The sequence below is a fragment of the Arabidopsis lyrata genome (genome assembly GCF_000004255.2).
Source record: "Arabidopsis lyrata subsp. lyrata unplaced genomic scaffold ARALYscaffold_7, whole genome shotgun sequence".
NCBI classification, from domain to species: Eukaryota; Viridiplantae; Streptophyta; class Magnoliopsida; order Brassicales; family Brassicaceae; genus Arabidopsis; species Arabidopsis lyrata.
Window position 1 is genome coordinate 8,636,206 of NW_003302549.1, and position 23,065 is coordinate 8,659,270.

General features: G+C 32.7%; 4 protein-coding genes and 1 long non-coding RNA gene across 8 annotated transcripts; 2 read left to right on the forward strand and 3 right to left on the reverse strand.

Annotated features, from left to right (window-relative positions):
• Positions 1 to 2,481: 2,481 nt before the first annotated feature.
• On the reverse strand, positions 2,482 to 4,161 carry LOC110226372 (shematrin-like protein 2). The gene has a single exon (XM_021017877.1). It carries the CDS (start codon positions 3,759 to 3,761, stop codon positions 2,583 to 2,585), a length of 1,179 nt encoding a protein of 392 aa, XP_020873536.1. The 5' UTR covers positions 3,762 to 4,161; the 3' UTR covers positions 2,482 to 2,582.
• Positions 4,162 to 5,361: 1,200 nt separating this feature from the next.
• Positions 5,362 to 6,210, forward strand: LOC9303841 (putative lipid-binding protein AIR1). Its single transcript, XM_002867723.2, has one exon. The coding sequence runs from the start codon at positions 5,579 to 5,581 to the stop codon at positions 5,978 to 5,980; it is 402 nt and encodes a 133-aa protein (XP_002867769.1). The 5' UTR covers positions 5,362 to 5,578; the 3' UTR covers positions 5,981 to 6,210.
• Positions 6,211 to 8,087: 1,877 nt separating this feature from the next.
• On the reverse strand, positions 8,088 to 10,691 carry LOC9305895 (probable xyloglucan endotransglucosylase/hydrolase protein 26). The gene is made up of 4 exons (XM_002869778.2): positions 10,281 to 10,691; positions 10,072 to 10,172; positions 9,747 to 9,940; positions 8,088 to 9,426 (listed from the first exon to the last, which is right to left on the reverse strand). Exons 1-4 carry the CDS (start codon positions 10,450 to 10,452, stop codon positions 9,015 to 9,017), a joined length of 879 nt encoding a protein of 292 aa, XP_002869824.1. The 5' UTR covers positions 10,453 to 10,691; the 3' UTR covers positions 8,088 to 9,014.
• Positions 10,692 to 13,381: 2,690 nt separating this feature from the next.
• LOC9305896 (F-box protein CPR30) lies at positions 13,382 to 15,402 on the forward strand. Of its 3 annotated transcripts, none has more exons than XR_002330414.1 (4): positions 13,382 to 14,677; positions 14,791 to 14,868; positions 14,955 to 15,002; positions 15,112 to 15,402. XR_002330414.1 is itself a non-coding variant. In XM_002867724.2 (3 exons), the coding sequence occupies exons 1-2, from the start codon at positions 13,497 to 13,499 to the stop codon at positions 14,828 to 14,830; spliced, it is 1,221 nt and encodes a 406-aa protein (XP_002867770.1). In that variant the 5' UTR covers positions 13,384 to 13,496; the 3' UTR covers positions 14,831 to 14,868; positions 15,112 to 15,402. The 3 variants fall into 3 exon arrangements, 1 of the variants encoding a protein (XP_002867770.1); XR_002330415.1 differs by having other exon boundaries at positions 14,955 to 14,998; XM_002867724.2 differs by lacking the exon at positions 14,955 to 15,002 and having other exon boundaries at positions 13,384 to 14,677.
• A 4,669-nt stretch (positions 15,403 to 20,071) lies between these two features.
• LOC9303843 lies at positions 20,072 to 22,220 on the reverse strand. 2 transcript variants are annotated; one of them, XR_002330456.1, is made up of 2 exons: positions 21,483 to 22,220; positions 20,072 to 21,399 (listed from the first exon to the last, which is right to left on the reverse strand). It is a non-coding gene; the product is annotated as an uncharacterized LOC9303843 (long non-coding RNA). The 2 variants fall into 2 exon arrangements; XR_002330457.1 differs by having other exon boundaries at positions 21,868 to 22,208.
• Positions 22,221 to 23,065: the final 845 nt, after the last annotated feature.

Genomic DNA, 23,065 nt, shown 5'->3' on the forward strand with positions numbered 1-23,065 from the left:
CGACAATCTATCTCATTACGTCTTATACAAGTTTAAATATAAAATCTTAAGTTTGTAGCAATTAGTCCTTGTGCACTTTGAAGATTAGTAAGCCGGATTTTAAAACTCAAATAAATTAAGCAGATCACAGGAAGAGTCTGAGGACCAGATCAACTCTTGAGGTTTGTATGTATAAAGTCAATAGTGTTTCGGTGAAGCTTTTGCATGCATGCATGCATAGTTAATTACCGAATAATATTATGCATGCATGCATGATTAAGGTTTCTCTAACGTCTAACTAATAAAGTGTATAAAAGTTATTATATAATGTGTAATTAGTAATGATCGCCTAACTATTTGTTAATTTTTTGGTCCCTCTACATTTAGCTTAGCAAATATATAAACTCTTAACAATATCTAAACATCGTCTAGAGAAAAGAGGTTTAGCAAAGAAATTAATGATACGTACGAACATTTAGTCTATTCCCCAAAACACTATAGTAAGGTACTAAGGTTGACATATTATTATAGCAAGACACCGCGTATTAATTAAAGCTAAGGGTGTCAAAAAATTTCTTAGAAAAAAGATATTCTTTAAAAACAAAAAAAAACATCTCAGTAAATATTTTATCAATAACATATGTTTTAATATGGAATTTTGAAATTTTTATTTTTGGTAAGTATATTCAACGTTTATATGTTATTGATAAAATATTTACTGAAATGTTTTTTTTTTGTTTTATACGTTTGGTTATTGGTTTTAGAATATTAAAGATAATTGGATAGTATAATTAATAGTGTTTGGCAATGAAGATGAGAAAAAATGTGAGATTGCCATATCATCAAATGTTTTTTTAATGTATAGAGAATGTGATCCATTACAAGTCACGGTAATAAATTCACATATATATATATATATATATATATATATATATATATATATATATATCAGGAGGTTCTGCATTAAATCTCGTAATCACATCAGGTCCGAAACCACAACATATAATATTAGTTTCGTCCTAAGTGTCACTCAAACCGGAATAAATTCACATATATTACATATCACATACTAATATAATATGACTGAAATTAGTTATTTCTAACACCCACCTCTCTTAATTGATTTTTGGTTTTGTAAAAGTTAGATCCCTAATTCTTCAAACTGTTTGACCCTAAATACTTTGGAAAGCAAATTATCATCCTCAACTTCTCCTTGACAATATTCGAATTGGATAAATTTTAATATACTGGGTTTGAATGATAACCCCATATAACTTTAGTATATGGTATATACTAATCACAAAAACGATATAGATTTGCATTATTCCGTAAAAGCTTACTGCTCTAATAATTTATAGCTTAAAAAATTATAAATTTTGTGTTACCAATCGGAACCACTATATGATAAAAAAAAATTATTGTGCTTCATTTTTCGACGTTGCACAAAGAAAAGTTGTTTGTATTTAAAATTTTAGTTTGGAATAATTGCTAAAAATGGTTGAACATAAGATTTTAAAAACGACCGTGTAATATGTACATTAGATACAGTATCATACTACAATCCGTGGTGTTAGTAGTCAATTTATCTATCAAATTAAAATACATCTTACGTATTGAAACGACCATTAATATTTGTGATCGTGGAAACAAATAATTAGAAATTGGACTAACAATCGGAATATATGTAAATTTCTAAAAATATAGAAGACTTTTTTTGTGTGTTATAGTTAATTTTATGACTACAAAAGTCAAAAGAGCTAAAGAGTCAAAGAGTCGATGAATGAGAAGGCAAAGATGAGATGCACATGGAACAAAAAGCCAAGAGATTAGAGTTGGAAAAAATATGAGGCTCTTTGTTCATTGGTTGAAATAACGGATCCTAATAACTTTCTACAAACATATTGAAACGAGCGAAAATTGCTACTTTTAATTGCTTAGGTTACACGGTAAAACTCGAAATGAGTTAAAATCTAAAAAAAACCTTTATTCGTAGATTTCAGATTTGCATACCTTTTTAGTTTTTGTCAACTTCAGATTGCCTTCTTGTAATCACAAAATGTAAACGATCTTCGAATTATGAAACAACACGTGAAACCCGAATATAGATAATGATTCTCTCCATGCTTGGACTGATTAGTCAAAATATAAAATACGATTGACATTTCATTTCATAAATATCATAAGTCATAGTCAATACGGCGAAACCAAACCCTATCAAAACAAAACCTCCAAGCTTCAATGTAAACGCAAAGATTATGCAAACACAATTTAGTCAACACGTTCTCGTACTATGAAGCTACCAACTTGATAACTCCAACTTCATTCTCAAACCCACAATCATCGTTCATAAATAGTCCAAATTTCGCAAATACAAAACCAAAGAAAAAAATGCAATCAAGAATGGCCTCAACTACTATAATCATTTTTCTCTCATTCAGCATTATTCCATTACTCACCATCGTTAGAGCACATAACCATTCCGTCCATTGCCCTCCACCACCACCTTGTATATGTATTTGTAATCCCACGCCACCTCCGCCACCATCCAATACCCAGCCGCCACTGCCGCAACCCGATCCCCGACCGCCAACTCCACCAACATTTCAACCAGCACCGCCACCCAATGACCAACCACAGCCTCCCCCACAGACCACACCACCACCTCCACTAGCGACCACACCACCGCCACTTCCTCCAAAAGCCTTACCACCACCGTTGTCTCCTCCACAAACCACACCACCTCCTCCACCAGTAATCACTCCACCTCCGCCAGGTGGCATATGCTCCAAGAATGATAGCGAACTAAAGATATGTGCCGAAATTCTAGCAATTAGTGACGGTCTTCTAACCACTGGAAGAGCAGAGCCATGTTGTTCCATCGTCCGTAATGTCTCTGATGTTGATGCAGTTACTTGTCTTTGTAAGTCGGTAGGAGCACGACCTCTTTCTCTTTCTCCGAATTTCGGCATCTTTTTCAAAGTTTGTGGTCGTAGGATTCCACAAGGCTTTAGCTGTCCCGGACCATCACCAACAATCTCACCACCGCCACTTCCTCCACAAACTTTACCACCGCCTCCGCCACAAACGACACCACCTCCTCCACCAGCTACTACACCACCACTATCACCTCCTCTGGTTGGCACATGCTCCAAGAATGATACCGAACTAAAGATATGTGCCGAGATTCTAGCAATTAGTGGCAGTGTTATAACTACTGGAAGAGCAGAGCCATGTTGTTCCATCGTCCGTAATATCTCTGATGTTGATGCAGTTACTTGTTTTTGTAAGTCGGTAGGAGCACAGCGTTTCTCTCTCTCTCCCAATTTCGGCAACTTCTTTAAAGTTTGTGGTCGTAGGATTCCACAAGGCTTTAGCTGTCCCGGACCATCACCAACAATCTCACCCCCACCACTTCCTCCACAAACTTTACCACCGCCTCCGCCACAAACAACACCACCTCCTCCACCAGCTACTACACCACCACTATCACCTCCTCTGGTTGGCACATGCTCCAAGAATGATACCGAACTAAAGATATGTGCCGAAATTTTAGCAATTAGTGGCAGTGTTATAACTACTGGAAGAGCAGAGCCATGTTGTTCCATCGTCCGTAATGTCTCTGATGTTGATGCAGTTACTTGTTTTTGTAAGTCGGTAGGAGCACGGCGTTTCTCTCTCTCTCCCAATTTCGGCAACTTCTTTAAAGTTTGTGGTCGTAGGATTCCACAAGGCTTTAGCTGCCCATAATTACCACTTTCTTGCACCACAAACATTCTCCTCATTCTCTTTAAGTTTTAAATATACAACGATAGCCTTTTGGTTTTGTTTTGTTTTTTTCTTTGGTTCCAACGATGTAATAAATTACCAATGTTATATTGTACCTTTATATCAGTTTTCCTTATCATACTAGGCCTTTGCATTTGAGTAACCTTTGCATGTTCTATACTAGACCGTAACCCAAATCAAGAACCGCCGTAAATCAGAATCCGGTAGGACAATGACTCATCAAGATAAGCACATGAAATAAATATAAGCATCTGATGTGAAGAGCACGAAGAAAACATACACCATCAAGTAATGTGCTTCATTAGCTTACAATGTGTCAGCAAATTTATGCCTACAATTACAAAAGTTGAAATTGTAAGGAAAATGAATATGTAATAATCATGAAAAAAAAACAGAAACAAACATACAAAGAAAATTTCGTCACTTATTAAAATTGTCTCCTTTTTTTTCTGAGACAGGATTGCAATGTACAACATTGTTACTAGCTCTACAGTATGTTTGTTTATTTGTTTCTGGTTTTCTTATTATTATATTTTGATTTTCCTTTCACAGTGGAGAAGGAGAGTGATCTCTGAGAAGAGAAGCGAGTGTTTTTTGGTCGACTCATTCTTCTTATTTTTGTCTTATAAAATTTTAGGAAAATAATTTTAAGAATTAATATATTTTATTGGCCAACGATTGACAATATATTTATTCCATAATAATAATTCCATATTATAGGTTTTTTTTTTTGTCATCCGCAATTATTAGAGCTCAAAATAGCCATTCCTGAGGAATGTTGTTTACATAGGTGATATAAAGCGGTTCTGTACGAACTTTTCGTATCAGATTATCCGCCTTACCATTTGCCCTACGAGAAATTAAAGATAAAGAAAAAGATGAAAACTCATCCTTGTCGCTCTGAAATTCCTCCAAATACACTGAAAACGCCGGCCATTCGGTTGGAGAAGACACCATCTTCACCAGGTTTGAACAGTCTGTAAAGAACGCTACCTCTTGATTATCTGCACCAATCATACACTTCATCGCCCAGAGAAGGGCCTCGAATTCGGCATGTAGTGGAGATAGACTTCTACGGAGGTTCGCAGCTCCCATGGTTGGCGGCTCTCCATTTGACGATGTACAGAACCAGTCTGTACCGGAGAACTTATCACTTTCTTTCCATGATCCATCCATAAAACAACGGTATCCCGAATACTCCGCCTCAAGTGAAATATCCCTCACTCGATCTTGATTTACCAAGTCCACAGAACCATGATTTTCATTATAAAGCTCAAGCTCCATATTATAGGTTTATCTAATGGGTTTAATTATATAATTTATTATCATTCATAAATTAAAACATGGAAATTCTATAAAAATCCTTGATAGAAGTTTTGTAGTCATAAATATATAAATATGACTAAAATGAATGATTATATCTATTTATAACGATGTGATTTTTGATCAAAATAATGTATTACTACTAACAAATTAAAGAATATGTATGGAAAAACTATTTTAATATAATTATATAACCAAAATATCCATTTTAGTATAGCAACTTTATACTTAGTTCCAAACAAATGCCTATCGCCAGCTAACTTCCCTAGGGCTAGAACGTGGTCGGTCCAAGTAAATATTATAAAAGCCACTATTATTAATTAAATCATTTAGCATATATAATATATCATTTAATTCTCTACTCAAGCTATCCGCTTCCCCTATAAATACACACTTAACACTCTTTACTTTTCTATACCACAACTCTCTACGTACTTCTCAACTTCAAATAGTTTCTTTAGGGCTTTGTTTGTGTTTCCTTCAAGAACCAATGGCTCTTAAAAACTCTCTTGCGCTCTTCCTTCTCTTCAACTTCCTTTTCTTCACTCTAACTAATGCAACTCGCAGTACCAATTGTCCTCCTCCACCGGGCAAACACAACAAACATAAACCTAGCCCAACACCCACTAGCGGGACTTGCCCTAAAGATGCCTTAAAGCTCGGTGTTTGTGTTAACGCCCTTAACTTGTTGAACGACGTGACCCTCGGAACTCCTCCTGTGACTCCATGTTGCAGCCTTATCAAGGGTTTGGTCGATCTTGAAGCTGCGGTTTGTCTTTGCACTGCCCTCAAGGCTAGTGTTCTTGGCATTAACCTTAACCTTCCCATTGACCTTAGCTTGCTTCTCAATGTTTGCAGCAGAAAGGCACCACATGGCTTCCAATGCCCTTAAAATCAAAACGTCGATATATAAGTTACGAACCATGAAAAATCTTGAATCTTTTATCGTTTTGCTTTCTTTTGTGATTTTTATCTGTTTATTTGAATTGTTGAAGTTCATGAGCAACAACAATGGGTTTGTGTTGTTTACTTTTGGTTGTATCGCGAGTAATTTACTCATTTGTCCTATTGAATAAATTGTGCTATTGAATAAAATATAGATGATTTGTTTCTTTCTCTCAACATGGTTTTCATTTTATTTTCAGTCTCAATTATAAATTTATAAATTACCTCGAGTTAATTAGTACGTATATACAAGATAAGATAATTAATTCGTAAGTGTCGTTAGCTCAACTGATAAAGATTATAGGCGAAACTTAGATGTCGCCGGTTCGAGTGACGCTTGAGACGAAACTAATATTACATGATGTGGTTTCGGGTCTGGGGGGATTACGGACTTTGTCCCAAAACCTCCTAGTATTAAAAAAATACGATAATTAATTCATCTATTTTTTTTTTGAATATCTGGAAGTTCAAGCCTGAAGGTCCTACATCTCCCAGAGGTGGGACCCATACCAAGTTAAATTCATCTCCTTTGGAGAAGAGATCCCTTCCAATGGGCGTCGAATCCCGTACTTCTACCTGGGAGATTTACCACTGAGCCAACACAACGTTGGTATAATTAATTCATCTTAACAACAACAACAACAAAAAGTTATTATGTTTACTAATATCGTAATATAATTGAAATGTATGAAGAATTAAAGTTCTAATATAGATCAATAAATTTATGAAATATAGAACACTGGTGTGAAGAATTCTTTTGCAATATGTTTAGAACATCATCTAATGTTTTCATCTTAACAACAACAACAACAAAACCTCCTATTATGTTATTTCACGAATATTAAGGTGGTGGAGAATTTCGTAAATTTGTTTTATACTTTCATTTTTGTTTGAAGCATATGTAATATGAAATAAAAACAAGAACATTAGATGATGCAGCATATATACAACAGCAGATAGCAGTTTCATTTTTGTACGGGAGAGAGAGATAGACAATGCCGTTGTTGAGGTTCAAGATACGGAACGAGCTAAGTTTGGGTGGGCTGGAGTCTGGAGAGCGCCGCCGTGGAAGATGAAGAACCCAAGGTTGTAAACAATAACGTAGTATGTGTATAGAGTTTAAACTGAGAGAATTGCAAAAGAAAACACTTTTAACAAACACACATTCACCTACTGAATTACCAACTCTGACTTTACTACTTAACAACTAGGTAATAGGCCTAAACAAACAAAAAAAAAAATTGGTAATAGGCCATAATTAACTCTAACAAGTACGTAGTTTTACAAGTAAAAATATTTTGGAGAGAGAGAGGGAGAGAGAGATGAAATACTTGATAAAATGTTCGGATTGTTTTTGTTAATGTTTTATGAGTAAAAAAACATTTAAATCTAAAATAAAACAAATTAAATGAATATTGAATAATAATTGTTTTTAATTCATTTTAGAATACATCAAATAAATACTAATCCAGATTTCAAATCTATTAAAAACTCCAATCCAATAACACCTTTAGTTACAAATTCATATCATCATTGACGTGTATGCCACGTGTCGGCAAATGTGAATATTTGCAACCCACTAATTGAATTAAGAAGATAATTCACGTGGAAAAAATAATTCAACTTTCAGATCTCAACCACAGCCACTAGACACTCCCCGTGAACCCAATCTCTGTCATGTTTAATCTTTACTTTATAACCCAAATTTTTAAAATCAATTACAACAAAAATGAAATTCAGATAATAAGAACTAAATTCAAAGATATCTAAATGTATATAATTAATTTACGTGATAAAGGAACAAGTCAAATCTAAATTGATGTGCATGTTTTTTCCCGTGAACTCAATTTGTCATTTCCAGAGCTTAGGTGATTCCAGAAGAACTTAAATAATTAGTTAAATATTTAATATTATATTTGTACATCAGAAATTTCAGAATTTTAAATGACGGATCCAGATTTTGGAAAATATTCTCAAACCTAGCTCACAGACCAATTTCTCAATTTTTTCTTCTTTCTAAGAAGTTTGGTAGGTCAAATTAAACTAAAATCAAATAAAAATAAATCGATTAGCTCATATTCTTTATCTCCTGGAAAACAATCCAAATGATCGAGTTAAAGACAATTGTCAGCTAAAAAGTACCATTTCAAGGAGCTTGAAGCTTGCCTCACTGATAAATTTAGAATTAGATCAATTCAAAAGACCCACACGAACCAATGAACATGATACAAAAAAAATCAAAACATAATAGATTCGTATCATAGCTAACTGAATTGATACTCACGATCTTAACAGCTACAATCTCGAAGGTATCGATGTGTGTAGCTAAAGAAATCAACAAACATGGCACGTCAATTTCAAACCAAAGAAAATAAACTCGAGAAACAAAAAGACGAGAACACACCGAAAAAAATTTCTCCAAAGGAACCACAGCCAATCTTCCGTCCTAGCTTGTACTTGCCGCCGATGATACGTTCCATGGCAGCTCCGATCACAACCGAATCTGGATCATCATGCGCAAGGGATAGATATATAAATTTAGGGTTTTTTTTTTTTTGCTTCGTCGAATTCGAAGATTGAAATTTGCGAATAGACGAGACAGTAGGGGGCATTAACGAGAATATTTGTGTTTGGGTGACGTGGACAGAAGATTATTGCCACGTTGGAGTTTTTAAAATCCACTTGTTCTAAAATTAGCCAGATCTTCTTCTACCATACTTCTCTAATCTTTGGTCAACGCAATGTATCGGATAATTTTGTTTTGGATTTTACTAGGGTTATAGCTTTTGAATTTGGGGTTTTTTTTCCATAGGAAATTAACATAAAAAAAAAAAAACTTCTCCTTGTTTATTATGATTGCACAAATTCGAATTATATATGAATTAAAGACATACAAAAATCCCTCAAAGAAAAACATATTACGATTAAGAGATTTAGAAAAATAAAACATTAAAAAAAAAATAAAGAAGAGGAAACTTGAATTAGAATTGCATCTTCGAACATTCCGGAGGCATAACACCTTGAAATCTGTTAGTATCCTTGCAATAATCATATATCATGAAACCATCTCTTATCTTTTGCATCTTTGTGAGCTGCAATTCAGTGAGCTGGCTAAACGATGGTGATGTCCACCAATTAGACGGCACAGTTGGATCTGCGCATTGTTTGATGCTGATCGACCCCCGCCACAAACAAGCTCTTGCCTTGTATCTACGACCCTCGGCCGCAAATGGTGCTAGCGTCCAGTTGGTCTTCACTCGACCCCCTTGGGTTGCCCAGTCGTCTGCGTTCCATAGACTCGCAAACACTTTCATACCTTGCTTGTTCGGGTATGCGATTCCTTCTTTCTCGTAGTTCCTAAATACTCTGATCGGAGTTCCATCGACGAACCACCTATAAGATAGATAATATGATGTGCGTTAATTTAATTTAATTAGGTTGCATACGTATGACTATATACAAAACATGCAATCGTTTGAGATTCCTAAAGTTTTTTTGAATTTAAGGTTCGAAAAAGTATGAAAATAAAAGAAAAAATTATCAAGAAGTGTTTGTACTTTAATGCTGTTTTACATTAACAAACTAAACTATGTATTAGGTAATATTTAATCTTATTTATGTTTTTTTGTAGAAATAATTTCTTAATTAGCATTGTTTTTGAGTTTTTATAAATATAGACTTAAGAAACCACCCTAGTCTAATTAATTACTTACACAACTTCGGATGGGTTCCAATGGATGGTATAGTTGTGGAAACCATTGGTCGGATTGAACCATGGCCGGAATTGTTGCTCACGGTTTCCTTTCCCTTGAACATATATATTGGTGTGGATCGTGTACGGCTGACCAGTCGAATTTCCTAGGAACTCAAAGTCTATCTCATCGTGTGCACTTCCCGTGGACGATAGCTTAATTAAGAAAAAATATCCAATATCAAAATCTCAAGAACACTAATCTTTTTTTCTATAAAATTATCAAAGTATTGCGTTTAATTTTATATTTTGTTTGTAATTCTATCGAGTTGAAGATAAATTTTTACGTAATAGGCTACAACGGTTCCAGCAGAATCCCCTGGCACAAGTTTGATGAGCATTTCTACACTTCCAAACAAATGAGCCACCTTTGATCGAATAGCAGATCCTGCAAAATAAAATAAAATAACAGTTTTCATACATTTACTTATCAATTTTCAATCATGAAATATAGATTGAAATGGATTTGATTATTTGAAGTTACCGTGTTATATACCTGCAGATTTGTCTAGGACAAGCCGAAGGTTGCCACCAGTCATACCAATATGATCTTTACCCCATGTAACAATCATATTCTTGCTGAAGTCTGCCTCCACAAATGTGCGATCAAGAGTCGCTAACGCGGCCACCAGAACGAACATTAACGTCTTCGCTCGAAGACCAGCCATCTTACAAATTTGATTTGTGTTTGAAAAGTTTTAGATTGAGACTCTATTCGATCACGCCATTTGATTGTGAGGAAGGCTTTCTTTATATAGAAAATCGATTTTTTGACGTAGTCCAAAAGGTATAGAATTTTAACAATTGACGTGCATCTAATGAACTGTGTATGCATGAATTAGACAACATAAGACTTATAAGAACTAAATTCTTTCATATAAATAAAATACTATTCTGAAAAGGTACTATGAATATGCATTTTTCTTAATTTTTAATTACCAATGTGTGCTTTGATAAATAAAAATTAGAAAGAAAAATAAAACTAATATATAAGAAGACGGCCACTGTTAGCTGGCTCACGTAATTGTGGTACGGCCGAGGAATATACGTGGGGAAGACTACATAAATGGGTCATCAACTCCTCTTTTTCAAAATCAGAAATTTTACATGATAACATTTTTTTTAAAGATTATATTAAAAAAAAATTACCAATAATAACTTCGTTTGTCATCAATCTGTTTTGGATCAAAGCACGTCCGTACAATTTCTATTTTTAATGCCTTGTAGTCATCGCATAGGGCGTAGATAATTTGTTTGTTTGGTGTTATTTTTTACGTTGAATGGTGACAGGTAGCTAGGTTAAAATGCAGAATCTTTTTAACTAGCATGTTATTTCGAGAATAGTATATAATCTGATTTAGTTTCAAAAAAAAATATAGTTCTTACTCATTTTTTTTTTTGACAAAGTTGTTATTTACGTTAACTAATAATTATATACTTTTTCTTATTTTTTGCAAAAAAACTTTCATTCATCTAAATTATCAAAGGTTAAATCATTCATCTGAGTTCATACAACTTAAACTTAAAACATTACATGAAAGATAAGGATAAAAGTTCAATATGAGTTTTCCAAGATGCATAACTTCAAGAAGATGGCAAAGGTTGAAAGATCTTTTGGAACCTGTAGGAATTTAAATTTGAAGACTAGCTAGCTTCGAAAAATCCCGAATCAGCTTGTGATCAAAATAAGCTCGCGCGATTGAGGCATAAGAGCTTTCGTAGAAATGCTCTATGCAGGAGGCTGCGGGTGGAGTCTTTTTCCCGATGCTGGAGTAAGATTTCGGTGATGGTATCTCCTTAGAAGAGTAAATTTGCTCGATTCACCAAAGAAGATTATAAGTCTAAAACGCAGAAAATGCAACGAGACTCAGATGGAGTTTTCTTCCATTCAGAGCAAGGCTTAAATCATTCAGTTTAAAGAGGTTTCAGCGAGGAATTGATCGAACATACCAAGGCGGTTTTATCCAAGAGGTTCGAGAGGGTTGGGATGCTTTGCCATTAGTCTTGGGACGCCATGGTTAGGCTTCGCCTCACCATCGACCGCGCCATGAGATCTCGCCTCCTGTCTTTCCCGGGTTCCTCCGCGTAGCCGTTTGTCTCTTCTTCAAGTTTATTTTCGTAGTCTTTCCTTTCCTCTGTAATTATGGTCTAGTTTTTTTTTTCTTATGTTCCTGTGATAAAGGGTAAGTTTTTGTTTGTGTTAGGTTAGCTTGTATTTGTTATCTTGGAATGAAAACTTCACATTAAAACCAAAAAAAAAAAAACTATATACATGTTTCATAGGTGAATTTTGCCTGTATAAGTTTGGATTTTTTTCATGAAATATTGAAATAATGTAAAATATGGAAGAGTGGTGGGGTATGAAAGAGGTGTCTCAAGATCAATAATGTTATGAAATATAGAACACTGGTGTGATATCGATCGTCCAAATTTTTTTGAAAGTTCAAACGACGGCCACAAGTACTAGAGTGGAAAAATCTGAACATAGTAAATAATATAAAAAACAAACGTTAGCCTGACTCAAGATTTGCGATCGAGTAGTCGATATGATTTTTTTATGGTTTTGGTTTGTTCCAAGGTCAAGAAAATCCTAATCAAACGAAGATAGGTGCGTGCGAGGTTCATATTTCAGTGGCTTCTTAAAATGAACGTACACTCTCAATATTCTGATCTCGCAAACATTGTGTTTCTGCTTTCTGACTTATAGACCCATTAGGCCATTATCCAACGGAAATAATTCAACTTTCAGATCTCAACCACAGCCACTAGACGTGAACCCAATCTCTGTCACGTTTAATTTTTTTTTTTTTTTGAATATCCGGAAGTTCAAGTCTGAAGGCTCTATACATCTCCTAGAAACGGGATCCACCAAGTTAAATTCATCTCTTTTGGAGAAGAGATTTCTCCCAACATGCGTCGAATCCAGTACCTCCACCTGTAAGATTTACTACTGGGCCAACACAACGTTGGTAACATGTTTAATCAAATATTAGAAATTTCAAAATATTAAATGACGGATCCATATTTTGGAATATTCCCAAACCTATCTCACAGACAAATTACATACTAATTTCTTAATTTTTTTCTTCTTTCTAAAAATTTTGATAGTTAAAAACTTAAAATTAAACTAAAATCATATAAAATTAAATCGAATAGCTCATATTCTTTATCTCGTATTACTTTCAATATAAGAATCATAACCCTTTTTTGTTTCTAATCACAGTTCCGATATAGAAATCCACAACATTTTTATCATCAAAATTTCCAAATTATTAGAAGGCTATTATTATCATCTCTTTTTTTTTTATTTTTTCATTTATAAGTTTTAATTTTCTAGGACTATTGTAGTCTCTCATTACCAGGGTTCTAAATTTGTTATCTTTTTTTTTTTTGGCTAAAGACTATAAATTGGTTACCAATGTCGAAAAAAAAAAAATTACTAAATGGCTGTAATGTCCACATATTGGGCCTGCCAAGGTCCATATGACAAAATTATCTAAACCATGATAAACATCTCAACAAGCCCATCCCAAGATTGTCTAAAACACTTGTCTACTTTGGAAAGTACATATTCTTGTGTAAGAACTAAGAAAAGTCGTTTTTATTTTTCTCATTATCCTAAAAAAATATCATCTTCAAGATCAGTGTAGCCACTATTATTAAAGCACTCAAATACACTTTTTTCTTTTCATTTCCTCGAGAAAAAAAAAAAATGGCGAATATTCCGATGGATATCATCACCGATCTCTTCCTCCGACTACCAGCAACAACTCTAGTCCGATGTCGAATCCTCTCAAAACCATGCTTCTCTCTAATCGACAGTCCTAATTTCATCGAATCTCATCTCAATCAAACACTCCAATCCGGAGATCACCTCATGATCTTACTCCGAGGACCTCGTCTTCTTTGTACAGTAAACCTCGACTCACCGGATAAAGTCACCGACGTTGAGCATCCTCTAAAAACCGGTGGTTTAACCGAAGTTTTCGGTTCTTGTAACGGTTTAATCGGTTTATCGAATTCACCTACTGATATAGCGATTTTCAATCCTTCCACTCGGCAAATCCACCGGTTACCGGCTGAATCGGTTGATTTTCCGGAAGGTTCAACGACTCGTGGTTATGTGTTTTATGGATTTGGTTATGATTCGGTTAACGATGATTATAAAGTTGTTAGAATGGTTCAGTGTAAAGGTGGTAAAGCTGATGAATTGGTTTTTGGATTTCCTTATGAGATTAAAGTTTTTAGCTTGAAGAAGAATTCATGGAAGAGAATCACAAGAGTTATTCCTGCGATTCAGTTATTGTTTTACTTCTATTATCATCTCTTGTATCGTCGTGGATATGGTGTTTTAGCTAGCAATAGTCTTCATTGGGTTTTACCTCGAAGACCTGGTCTTATCGCGTTTAACGCGATTATAAGATTTGATCTGGATACTGAGGAGTTTGGGATTCTTGATTTCCCGGAGGATCTTGCTCATGAGAATATTGATATTGGTGTTTTAGATGGGTGTCTTTGTTTGATGTGTAACCATGAGTTTAGTTATGTTGATGTTTGGATTATGAAGGAGTATAAAGTTGAAGGGTCTTGGAGTAAGTTGTTTAGGGTACCGAAACCGAAGAGTGTTGAGTCGTTTGATTTTATGAGACCTCTGCTTTATTCCAAGGAGAGGGATAAGATTTTGTTGGAGATAAACAATGCTAAGCTTGTGTGGTTTGATTTGAAGAGTAAGAGGTTTAGAACGCTTAGGATAAAGGATTGTGATAGTTCGTATAGCGCGGAACTTCTTGTGAGTAGTCTTGTTTTGGGATGTAAAGGAGATCCTACTGAAGTTATGCGCCGCAAAGAACGTCTTGCTCGAGAAGATAAAATTATGCAAGAGAGAAACAAGAGGTTGTTTGCTTACTATCTCTAGTCAGTGTTTTCTTACTCTCATTTGATGTTTTGATAAGATTAGTAAGGCAAATACGTATTAAGATGCTTAAACATGTTATGTTACATCTCAGGGATGATTTTCTATCCAAGGGATTCAAGCTAGTGTTATGAGCAAAGCAGAGGAACATAGAACCCAAACCCAAAGCAGGGTAAGTGTTGTGAAATCTAATGATGAGTGTGTTTTTTTTTTCTCTTCAAGTTGGTATTTTTTAATGAGATTTTTATATTAACGTAGATGCATTATTGGAAGTCTTAGCAGGTGGAAATTGAGTCACTATCGTAGGTTAACGTTTACAATTTTTAGGAGCTTGTCTCAATTTTGACTATCTCAAATGTTCTAAAGTTTGAAATTTTCATTTAGATGCAAAGCTTGATCTGGTTTTTATTTTCAGGTTCAGGCTAAGGCGGAAAGGAAGCGGCTTCATCAAATCACATAGGAGTCTTAGTACTAACTCGCTTAACCTATGTATGTATGTGTCATTAGAAATGGCTAAAAGAAACTTCATCAAATCCCAGAGGAGGTCTTAGTACTAATTCACTTAACCATTAATCTATTTACGTGTGTATATGTATGTCATAAGAGAAGATGTATACTCTTTTATGTGTAATCAAAAGTCCACGAGCAAATTGGCGATTTTTCAGTACGTTATATAGTTAAGTGGTTTGAAGACAAACTTTTACTTTTTGGAATTGAAACAAGGATTCATCTCAGACAGCGTTAAACCAATTAGGCAATTAGAGTACGGAGCTTGAATTATTTTGCAAACTTTCTCGTATCACAAAGTTAGATGTTTATATCTCAATGAAAACTTGAAATCTATCCATTTTTACCAACAGTGGAATTTAGCCCACTGTTGTAATATTGGATTTACCCAAATAGTATTCCATTCATCAAAACCAATCTATTGGAAGAAGCAACATAATCGAAGAACCTAACTACTTTGGAAGACCCCATATCCGGCATCATTTTTTTTTTTTTGAAAAGACTGTAAATATCAATGAAAGTTTAGGTTTTACATGAAGTTAATCCTACAAACATGGTCCATACCAACAAGGTAAAAAAAATATGGAAGCATACCATTCGTTATTCACCTACTCTCTCTTTTACAAAGATCGTAATTCTACCATTTCCACACATATTGTGAAAAATGTATAAATTTCTTTTATGCCTCTTAATAATAAACTAAATTTATTTCTCCCTCAAATTAATAAGTTGTAATAGTAGGTTAAAATTGATATTTTAATTAGTAAAATTTGTTTTGAAAATTTAATGCAAAACTCTTTATAAAACAAAAATATAATCTAAAAATGACACTCTTTATTAAAAGGAGAGATTATTAACTAATACAACATTATTCTATAAAATCTTGATACATCCCTCATATATTAACTAATTTTTAATTTTTAATACATAGGATACCTAAAGTGTTCCAATATGTGGTGATAAATATCTATTTTTGAAAAATGGTTTATGCTTTATTATATAATATATATGTTTAGGCAATACTTTGAGTTAGGAATGTATATAACTAGAAATTGACCCGCGGTACACCGCGGGGCTATATTTTATTTTTAAAAGTCGAAATTTAAATTTTTTGAAGTTTATCTACAGATATAACCTATATTTTTTAAAAAAATTGTACATATATATCTATATATTATTCAGTGTGAGTGTACGATTAGTATGTTTTAGGTTTCAATTTTTAAAATATAGAAATGAAAACATACAGTTCATTAAGTAACGATGTATGGCGGATTTAAATTTAATTTCTTTTGTTGTTTGCATTTTATTATAATATTTTTAAATAATATAAATAATTTTATATATGTCAATAATGATATTTTTGAGTAAATAAATATTATAACAATGCAGTATGGATGTAATTGTAGCAAGGATAGTTATGGCTAATAAATATATTTTGTAGAGATCTTTTGGCAATGATTGTTTAGGTTAATATCTTTGATTTAATTTTGAAAATCTAAATAATAAATGCCAATGGGATGCCATCGTAAATAGTAGTAAACTCAAGGGATATGTTTCTTTTTAAAAATTAATTTTTTTTTTAAAAGATTATCTATTGATATAACCTATTGTTTATTAAAAAAAAAATCAACCCGCATGAAACAATATTCTTGAAGAATTTTTATTGTTGATGATATTGTAATGGTCTCATGTGTACGTCATTTTTTCTACACAAATTTTTGAATTAAGAAATAATTATTTGTTACTGATAAATCGATATTAATTATAATAGGTTTCCAAATATTGAGGGATTTTAAAAAGATTATTTTCTATTTTAAGTTTGTATAATCATATTAAATAATCTGAATTAAATGCGATAATTAAGGGATTTTGTTATAATTAATGGAAATATGAAAAAATCTTGGAATATCTTTCCATTACTCGATTTTTTTTTTTGATTTTGTCATTAACCTCTTTTCATTAATATTTTTTTTTACATAATAAGAAATTAAAACGGATCAAAACTAACTCTAATTCATAAAATTATTATATAATAAATGTGATCAAATTACATATATATTTTGTTTGTAAAACATTCTTATTGTTGATCCTTGCTTAAGTAGTACACCACATTACTCTTTCTCCAATAATACTTTCACGCTTAAAAAATAAGATCAAATCAAAAGAGGATTGCTATAAACTTCTATTTTCCTTCAAGAAAAAATAAGCAAATTAAATCAAGAACTTATATATATATATATATATATATATATATATATATATAAAATTAGTTAAAACTAAAACATACATAGAAAAGAAGTATAAGGAATCACTAAATATAAAATACATTAAATAAATAAAAAAATATTATATGATGTCATTGTTAGCCATAGAAAACCCCGTAACTGTTAGAAAATATTTTGAGATTAGAAAAATTATACTTACCAACCAAAATCCGTATCCAGAGTTTTGTAAAGGCTTATATCATAAAAACAATGAAAACCAATAACATTAGAATAATTAAAGTTAAGAATTAGAATTTTATTTTATTGAAAATTTATTTTTCTTCCTACCTTAAAGAAAATGAATTAAAAGAGTGAACTTGTTAGCCTACAAAATAAAATCATTAACAAACATCATGAAGAAATTAAACATGAAAATGTAAAAAAAAAAATACTGAACACTAAAAACAAAAATAGTATACATGATGATTAGAAGAAGGACTAACTAACCTTTTATTGCATACCTTCTTTAATAGTTTATAAGAGATGAAGTTGATGATCTCCATAGTTTTCCAAAATTTCGATGAAACTGAAACAAATTTCGATCAAGTCAATGGTAGTGATACATCCTCATGATCGTCTCTCATACATACATGCATAAATAGACAAATAATAATATGTTAGAAACGACAAAGCTTCATAAAATTATAAACAATAACAATATAAAGAAATATGAACTAAAAACGAAATTAGAGGTTTGGCGGAATGAATATTTTGATTAGTGGAATAGCATGATCTTATATATATAGTGAAGTAGACCGTGCTGGTTTAGGGTTTTCAAGAGGAATATTCTGTTTATCTTGCTTTAAATGTTTTTAATTATTTACGTTTTAAGAAAATTTTATAGTTAATTCTTTTTGTAAACTTGTCGAAGAATTATTAATACTCAAATCGTAAAGATATTTATGAGAGTATCTTTCTATTGTATATTCATTACTTTTATATATTTATTGTTACGATCTATTTTAAGTAATCTATATTTATGTCAAAGAATAAAAATTAATTTTTTGCTAAACTGATTCGAAATTGATTTTCAAATGATTATTCTTTCCAAAATCTTAACTAAAGATTTGAGCATTAAACGTTTTTAAAGTAATGATATATAGAGTAATTGGTTTCTTTAAAATCGAGATTTACGCAAGATTTTAGGAACAATAGATGAGATAAGGTATGTGATAGTAATTAGTTTAGATTGTGGAAATATTCGAAATCAATTAGAGATAAAATTTATTACGGTATGATTAATGTGGCTATTAGTTTAGGTAATATTAACAAAATTTATTCTGCGATTTATGATTGGCCAAATAAGGGATTAAAATTATTACAAACTTCCTAAAAATTTTTATCCAAGATCCGGATAGAGTTAAACCCAGGTAAAACCCGGATCCAAATGAATTAATGCAAAAAAAACCCTGTAAAAATGTATATGTAGATTGTTATTTTGATTTTAAATTTATTGCAATTTAAATGGGCAATTGCCTATATTTAATCTGTTATTGTAAAAGAAAAATGACATAGCTTATTATTAGAATATTAAACAAATTTATTAACATAATATATATATATATACTGTTAAAAAAATAAATACGTTTTTTTCTTTATAATTTCATAATATATGTATATATTGTTAAAATCTGAACATTTATTTTGAGCATAAATATGAAAACGATTTTCCATTAAAATCGGCTATTTATTAGGGTCATTAATATGAAAGATATTAAGACAACATGGCTTCATTTATTAGTTTGAAATTAAGACAACATCCCTTAAATTGCTAATCCAAGATCCGAATAGACTAAAACCCGGATCAAACCCGGACCCAAAAGAATTAAAGCAAAAAAGTACTATAAAAATGTATATGTAGATATATATTAAAAAGATTTATTTATGTAGAAACTATTTCATTTAAGAAATTTTGCTAACATATTCATATAATATTTTTTAATGGAACGTTGACAAATTATCTATTTTAAATTACTTAAATAAATGAAAGTCAAGTGCAAACATAGTTCAAACTGATAGAGGATTAGATTCCACATCATGTTTGATGGTTTTACATAAATTCTCATCATTTTTTTCAGTTGATTCTCAAAAGACTATTTAGATATTGATCCAAAAGAATTTGATAACAATATTGGGTATGGACTTGTCTTTGCTATTGAAGTAGCAGAGAAGACTTGAGCGATATGTTTTCCAAGGGGACCAGTAGTTCTATGTTCTTTAGTAGTATTTAGCTAAAAGATCTCGCATCTATGTTCTTTAGTACTATTTAGCTAAAAGAGTTTAGAGCATCTAATTTTTGAGGGCCTGCCAAGGAATCGAGTACTTGCTTGTACCGGCTGACTCTACCAATATACCGGCCCACCTATGATACCACAAAATTTATGGTTCTCTACGTTGTTGATAAAGATGTGAGCTCTAGTTTTGGTCGAAGTTAGAGGTACATACATTAGGTGATATTAATCCTTACAAATCCACATATCATCACAGAACCGTCGTACAAGTAGAAAGGATATAGAAACACTCGTCTCGTTTTCATCTACTTATAGTTCTTTAGTACATTGGACAATTTTATGTCTTTCCACAAAACATAAGAAGACTTAAACCTTTATCCCACATATTGTATCTTTGTTCCGTTTCCGAATTCTGAGCTTGTTCTTTTGTTATGTTTGTCATTGTCTAATGATTTAAAAGAAAATGATGTCTCTGTAAATATGATAAAAACTTGAATAAATAAAATGGAAATACACACAGAAATTAATTGTAACATGTAATTTGAGGAAATGCACCATGTGATATCTCTAGAGTCTCCCTTTTCTCTTCTCTTGTATCGTCATAAGATCTCTGATTTGAAGCCCTAAACTCTTAAAACCTTTTGATATAATCTCTCCCCCAAAATTGTTATTACGAGATAAGATGCTCTAACCAAACTAACAAGATGAAAAAGAAGGAAGAAGAGCATCAATTCCAGTTGGTACACCATATCAGACCAGCGCAGCCCAATCAAATGTGGAAAGCTGCATGCTTCTCGAGCCGCGACTATGACTGACCCGATTTTACGTCTATGCTAGTGGTTGCACTCAATCTTCTCTGGCCTATCAGCATTTGCTTAAGCTGGCTTGTTACTCGAAGAAGGTACTTTCCTTGACCTCTTTGTGGTATTGGTTGCCTTTTAGATTCATGACTGCAAATTTCATTAGCTAATGACTCACACTGGCTGTAACCACCCTCTAAAGAAGAATCTGACCTATCTCTTGCAACCATGCTTCCAACAAAGCTTCCCTAACCGATCAATGCCCAGATTATGCAAAAAATCCTCAGTTCCTCACGTGTTATCAACAGTTTACAAGGGTTAGATCAATTTGGGTTTTCATCTGCATCGATCACACCAAATCAAAGGACTTTAAGAAATCAAACTTCACTTAGACTAGTAGTTCCTAGTACCTTATAACCACTTACACTCAAATCAAAGGACTTATAACCATGCTTCTAACAAAGCTTTCTCAAACCAAACGATGCTCAGACTATGCAAAGAATCCTCAGTTCCTTACGTGTTATCAACAGTTTACAAGGGTTAGATCAGTTTTCATCTGTATCGTTCACACTCAAATCAAAGGACTTTGAAAAATCAAACTTCACTTAGTTCCTAGTACCTTAATCCACTGTTTTACAATTTCTGCAGGGCCTAGTAACCTTCTAATCAGATGCTCTGCTGAAAACCAATTCTCTTGAATCTGCACGATAGTCTGTCTAATCTTACAATCGCTACATTGGTGGAGTATAGCCAGGTAGAATGCACACCTATTACATGCTTCGCCACAAAAGCCATCAAGGCATCTCCTGAGAGGTGATTTAGATTGATTTACAAACATTTGAGTATGTAATTCAACACATCTCCATGATGCCTTGGATCACAGCTTGAGCGCCTCACAGGCCTGCAATATAGAATTACTTACTCTATAAAATGCACTATCATGAGGAAAAGAAGAATATTTCATATGGATATATGAGTCCACACAAGGAAAGCAGGAGCAGGTTTTTATCCAGTCTTCATACTTGAGTCCTCGACAATTTGCAAATGCAATGATACAAAACGCATCAAATAGCTTCCATTCAATCAATGGCTTCTTGCAGAACACAAGGATCTTGTCCTCTCAGGAAAATTTGGAAATACAGTGATACAAAAATCAGGCTTTGGACCAAGATCAGAATGCAAAATGTAGGAGAAGATTTTCAAGGATGTCAAATCCACCCATTGGCATCATTCGTTGTGTGTCACCAATTCCTCCATAAGAAACAGAAAACTTACACAGTGACTAAAGATGATTCACCAAACCCTATCCAATTCAGCTAATTCTGACACACAATCTATAGGTGGCCAATAAGTAGAGATGATGACTCACCTTTCTTTGGTGACGGAGAAGATCGCATGAGCTAAGAGACGAAGTAGCGGAGAATTCTAATAAGAACCGTAACGACGGAGAGAGGGATCAAAACCCAATCTCTGATCGCCGTGTCGAGAACCAGATCTTCCGCGATTTCAAATTTATCTCTAATTCTTCTTCTCTGAGCTCGATCGATCCGACCCGGTGAAGAAATTACAATCAACTAACCAAAATTGGACCAATATAACCGATAAACCCGAAATAACCGCATACGATAGAAAATAAAATCGAATTAACAAAAACCGACCCGCTTTATGTGATTTCGGTTCCAATCCAATTCGAAATTAAACATTTTTTTTTAGGTGGACTCGTGTCCGTTTTGTCTCCACTAAATTTTAGAAGATTTTTTTTTAGTAAACGTAATTTATCTACAATGGATAAATACGTATTTAGTAAACGAAATTCTCTATATAATAGTATAAGAATGAGACAAAGAGAGAATATCAAAATATTACTACAGAAGAAAAAGATAATGGTTGACAAAAAAAAAAACAAATATATATAAAGATATGTAATTAGGAGACGGTTTTGAGAACCTTGAACTACACTACTTAACTATTAACTACAGAGACTAAAATTTGCTACTTCTTATGTTCCATTTTATAAAATTTTCTATTTAAAATACGGAATTTTGTTTTTCTTACATAACATATATTATTTAGTATTTATTTACAAAATTGTAGATTATAAATGATCATAGCATACTAAATAAATTGTTTGCCCCAAAAAAAAAAAGCATACTAAATAAATATACATTATGCATAAAATTTCGAGAAAATCAAATAAAATGTAACAAGTGAGAATTCTTAAAACATCTAATAAAATGATATATATTAATGTGTCTATTACTCCGATATAGGGAGTAGATGTTTAAACAAAACAAAAATGGAATTTTATCTAACAGTCGTTGCTTGAATCTTGATCACCATTTTTTACATACTAGAGAAAAAAAATTATATAAGGAGTATTAGAAAGCCTTGGATAAAATGGGCACATTAATGTGTCTATTACTTTATTTATGTGTCCAATATTTCCGAAAAGTGCTCACCTTATTAACTAATACTCCATTATTCCATAAAATCTCGATACATGCCTAATATATTAATTAACTAATTGATTATTTTTAATATATATGATAACTAAAGTGTTCCAATAT

Coding starts and splice junctions, on each gene's coding strand:
- LOC9305896 (XM_002867724.2), top strand. CDS start 13,497: ATGGCGAATATTCCGATGGATATCATCACCGATCTCTTCCTCCGACTA. Junction 14,678..14,790: donor ATGCAAGAGAGAAACAAGAG/GTTGTTTGCTTA, acceptor GTTACATCTCAG/GGATGATTTTCTATCCAAGG.
- LOC110226372 (XM_021017877.1), bottom strand. CDS start 3,761: ATGAGGAGAATGTTTGTGGTGCAAGAAAGTGGTAATTATGGGCAGCTA.
- LOC9303841 (XM_002867723.2), top strand. CDS start 5,579: ATGGCTCTTAAAAACTCTCTTGCGCTCTTCCTTCTCTTCAACTTCCTT.
- LOC9305895 (XM_002869778.2), bottom strand. CDS start 10,452: ATGGCTGGTCTTCGAGCGAAGACGTTAATGTTCGTTCTGGTGGCCGCG. Junction 9,941..10,071: donor GAACCGTTGTAGCCTATTAC/GTAAAAATTTAT, acceptor TTCTTAATTAAG/CTATCGTCCACGGGAAGTGC. Junction 9,427..9,746: donor TGGAACCCATCCGAAGTTGT/GTAAGTAATTAA, acceptor TCTATCTTATAG/GTGGTTCGTCGATGGAACTC.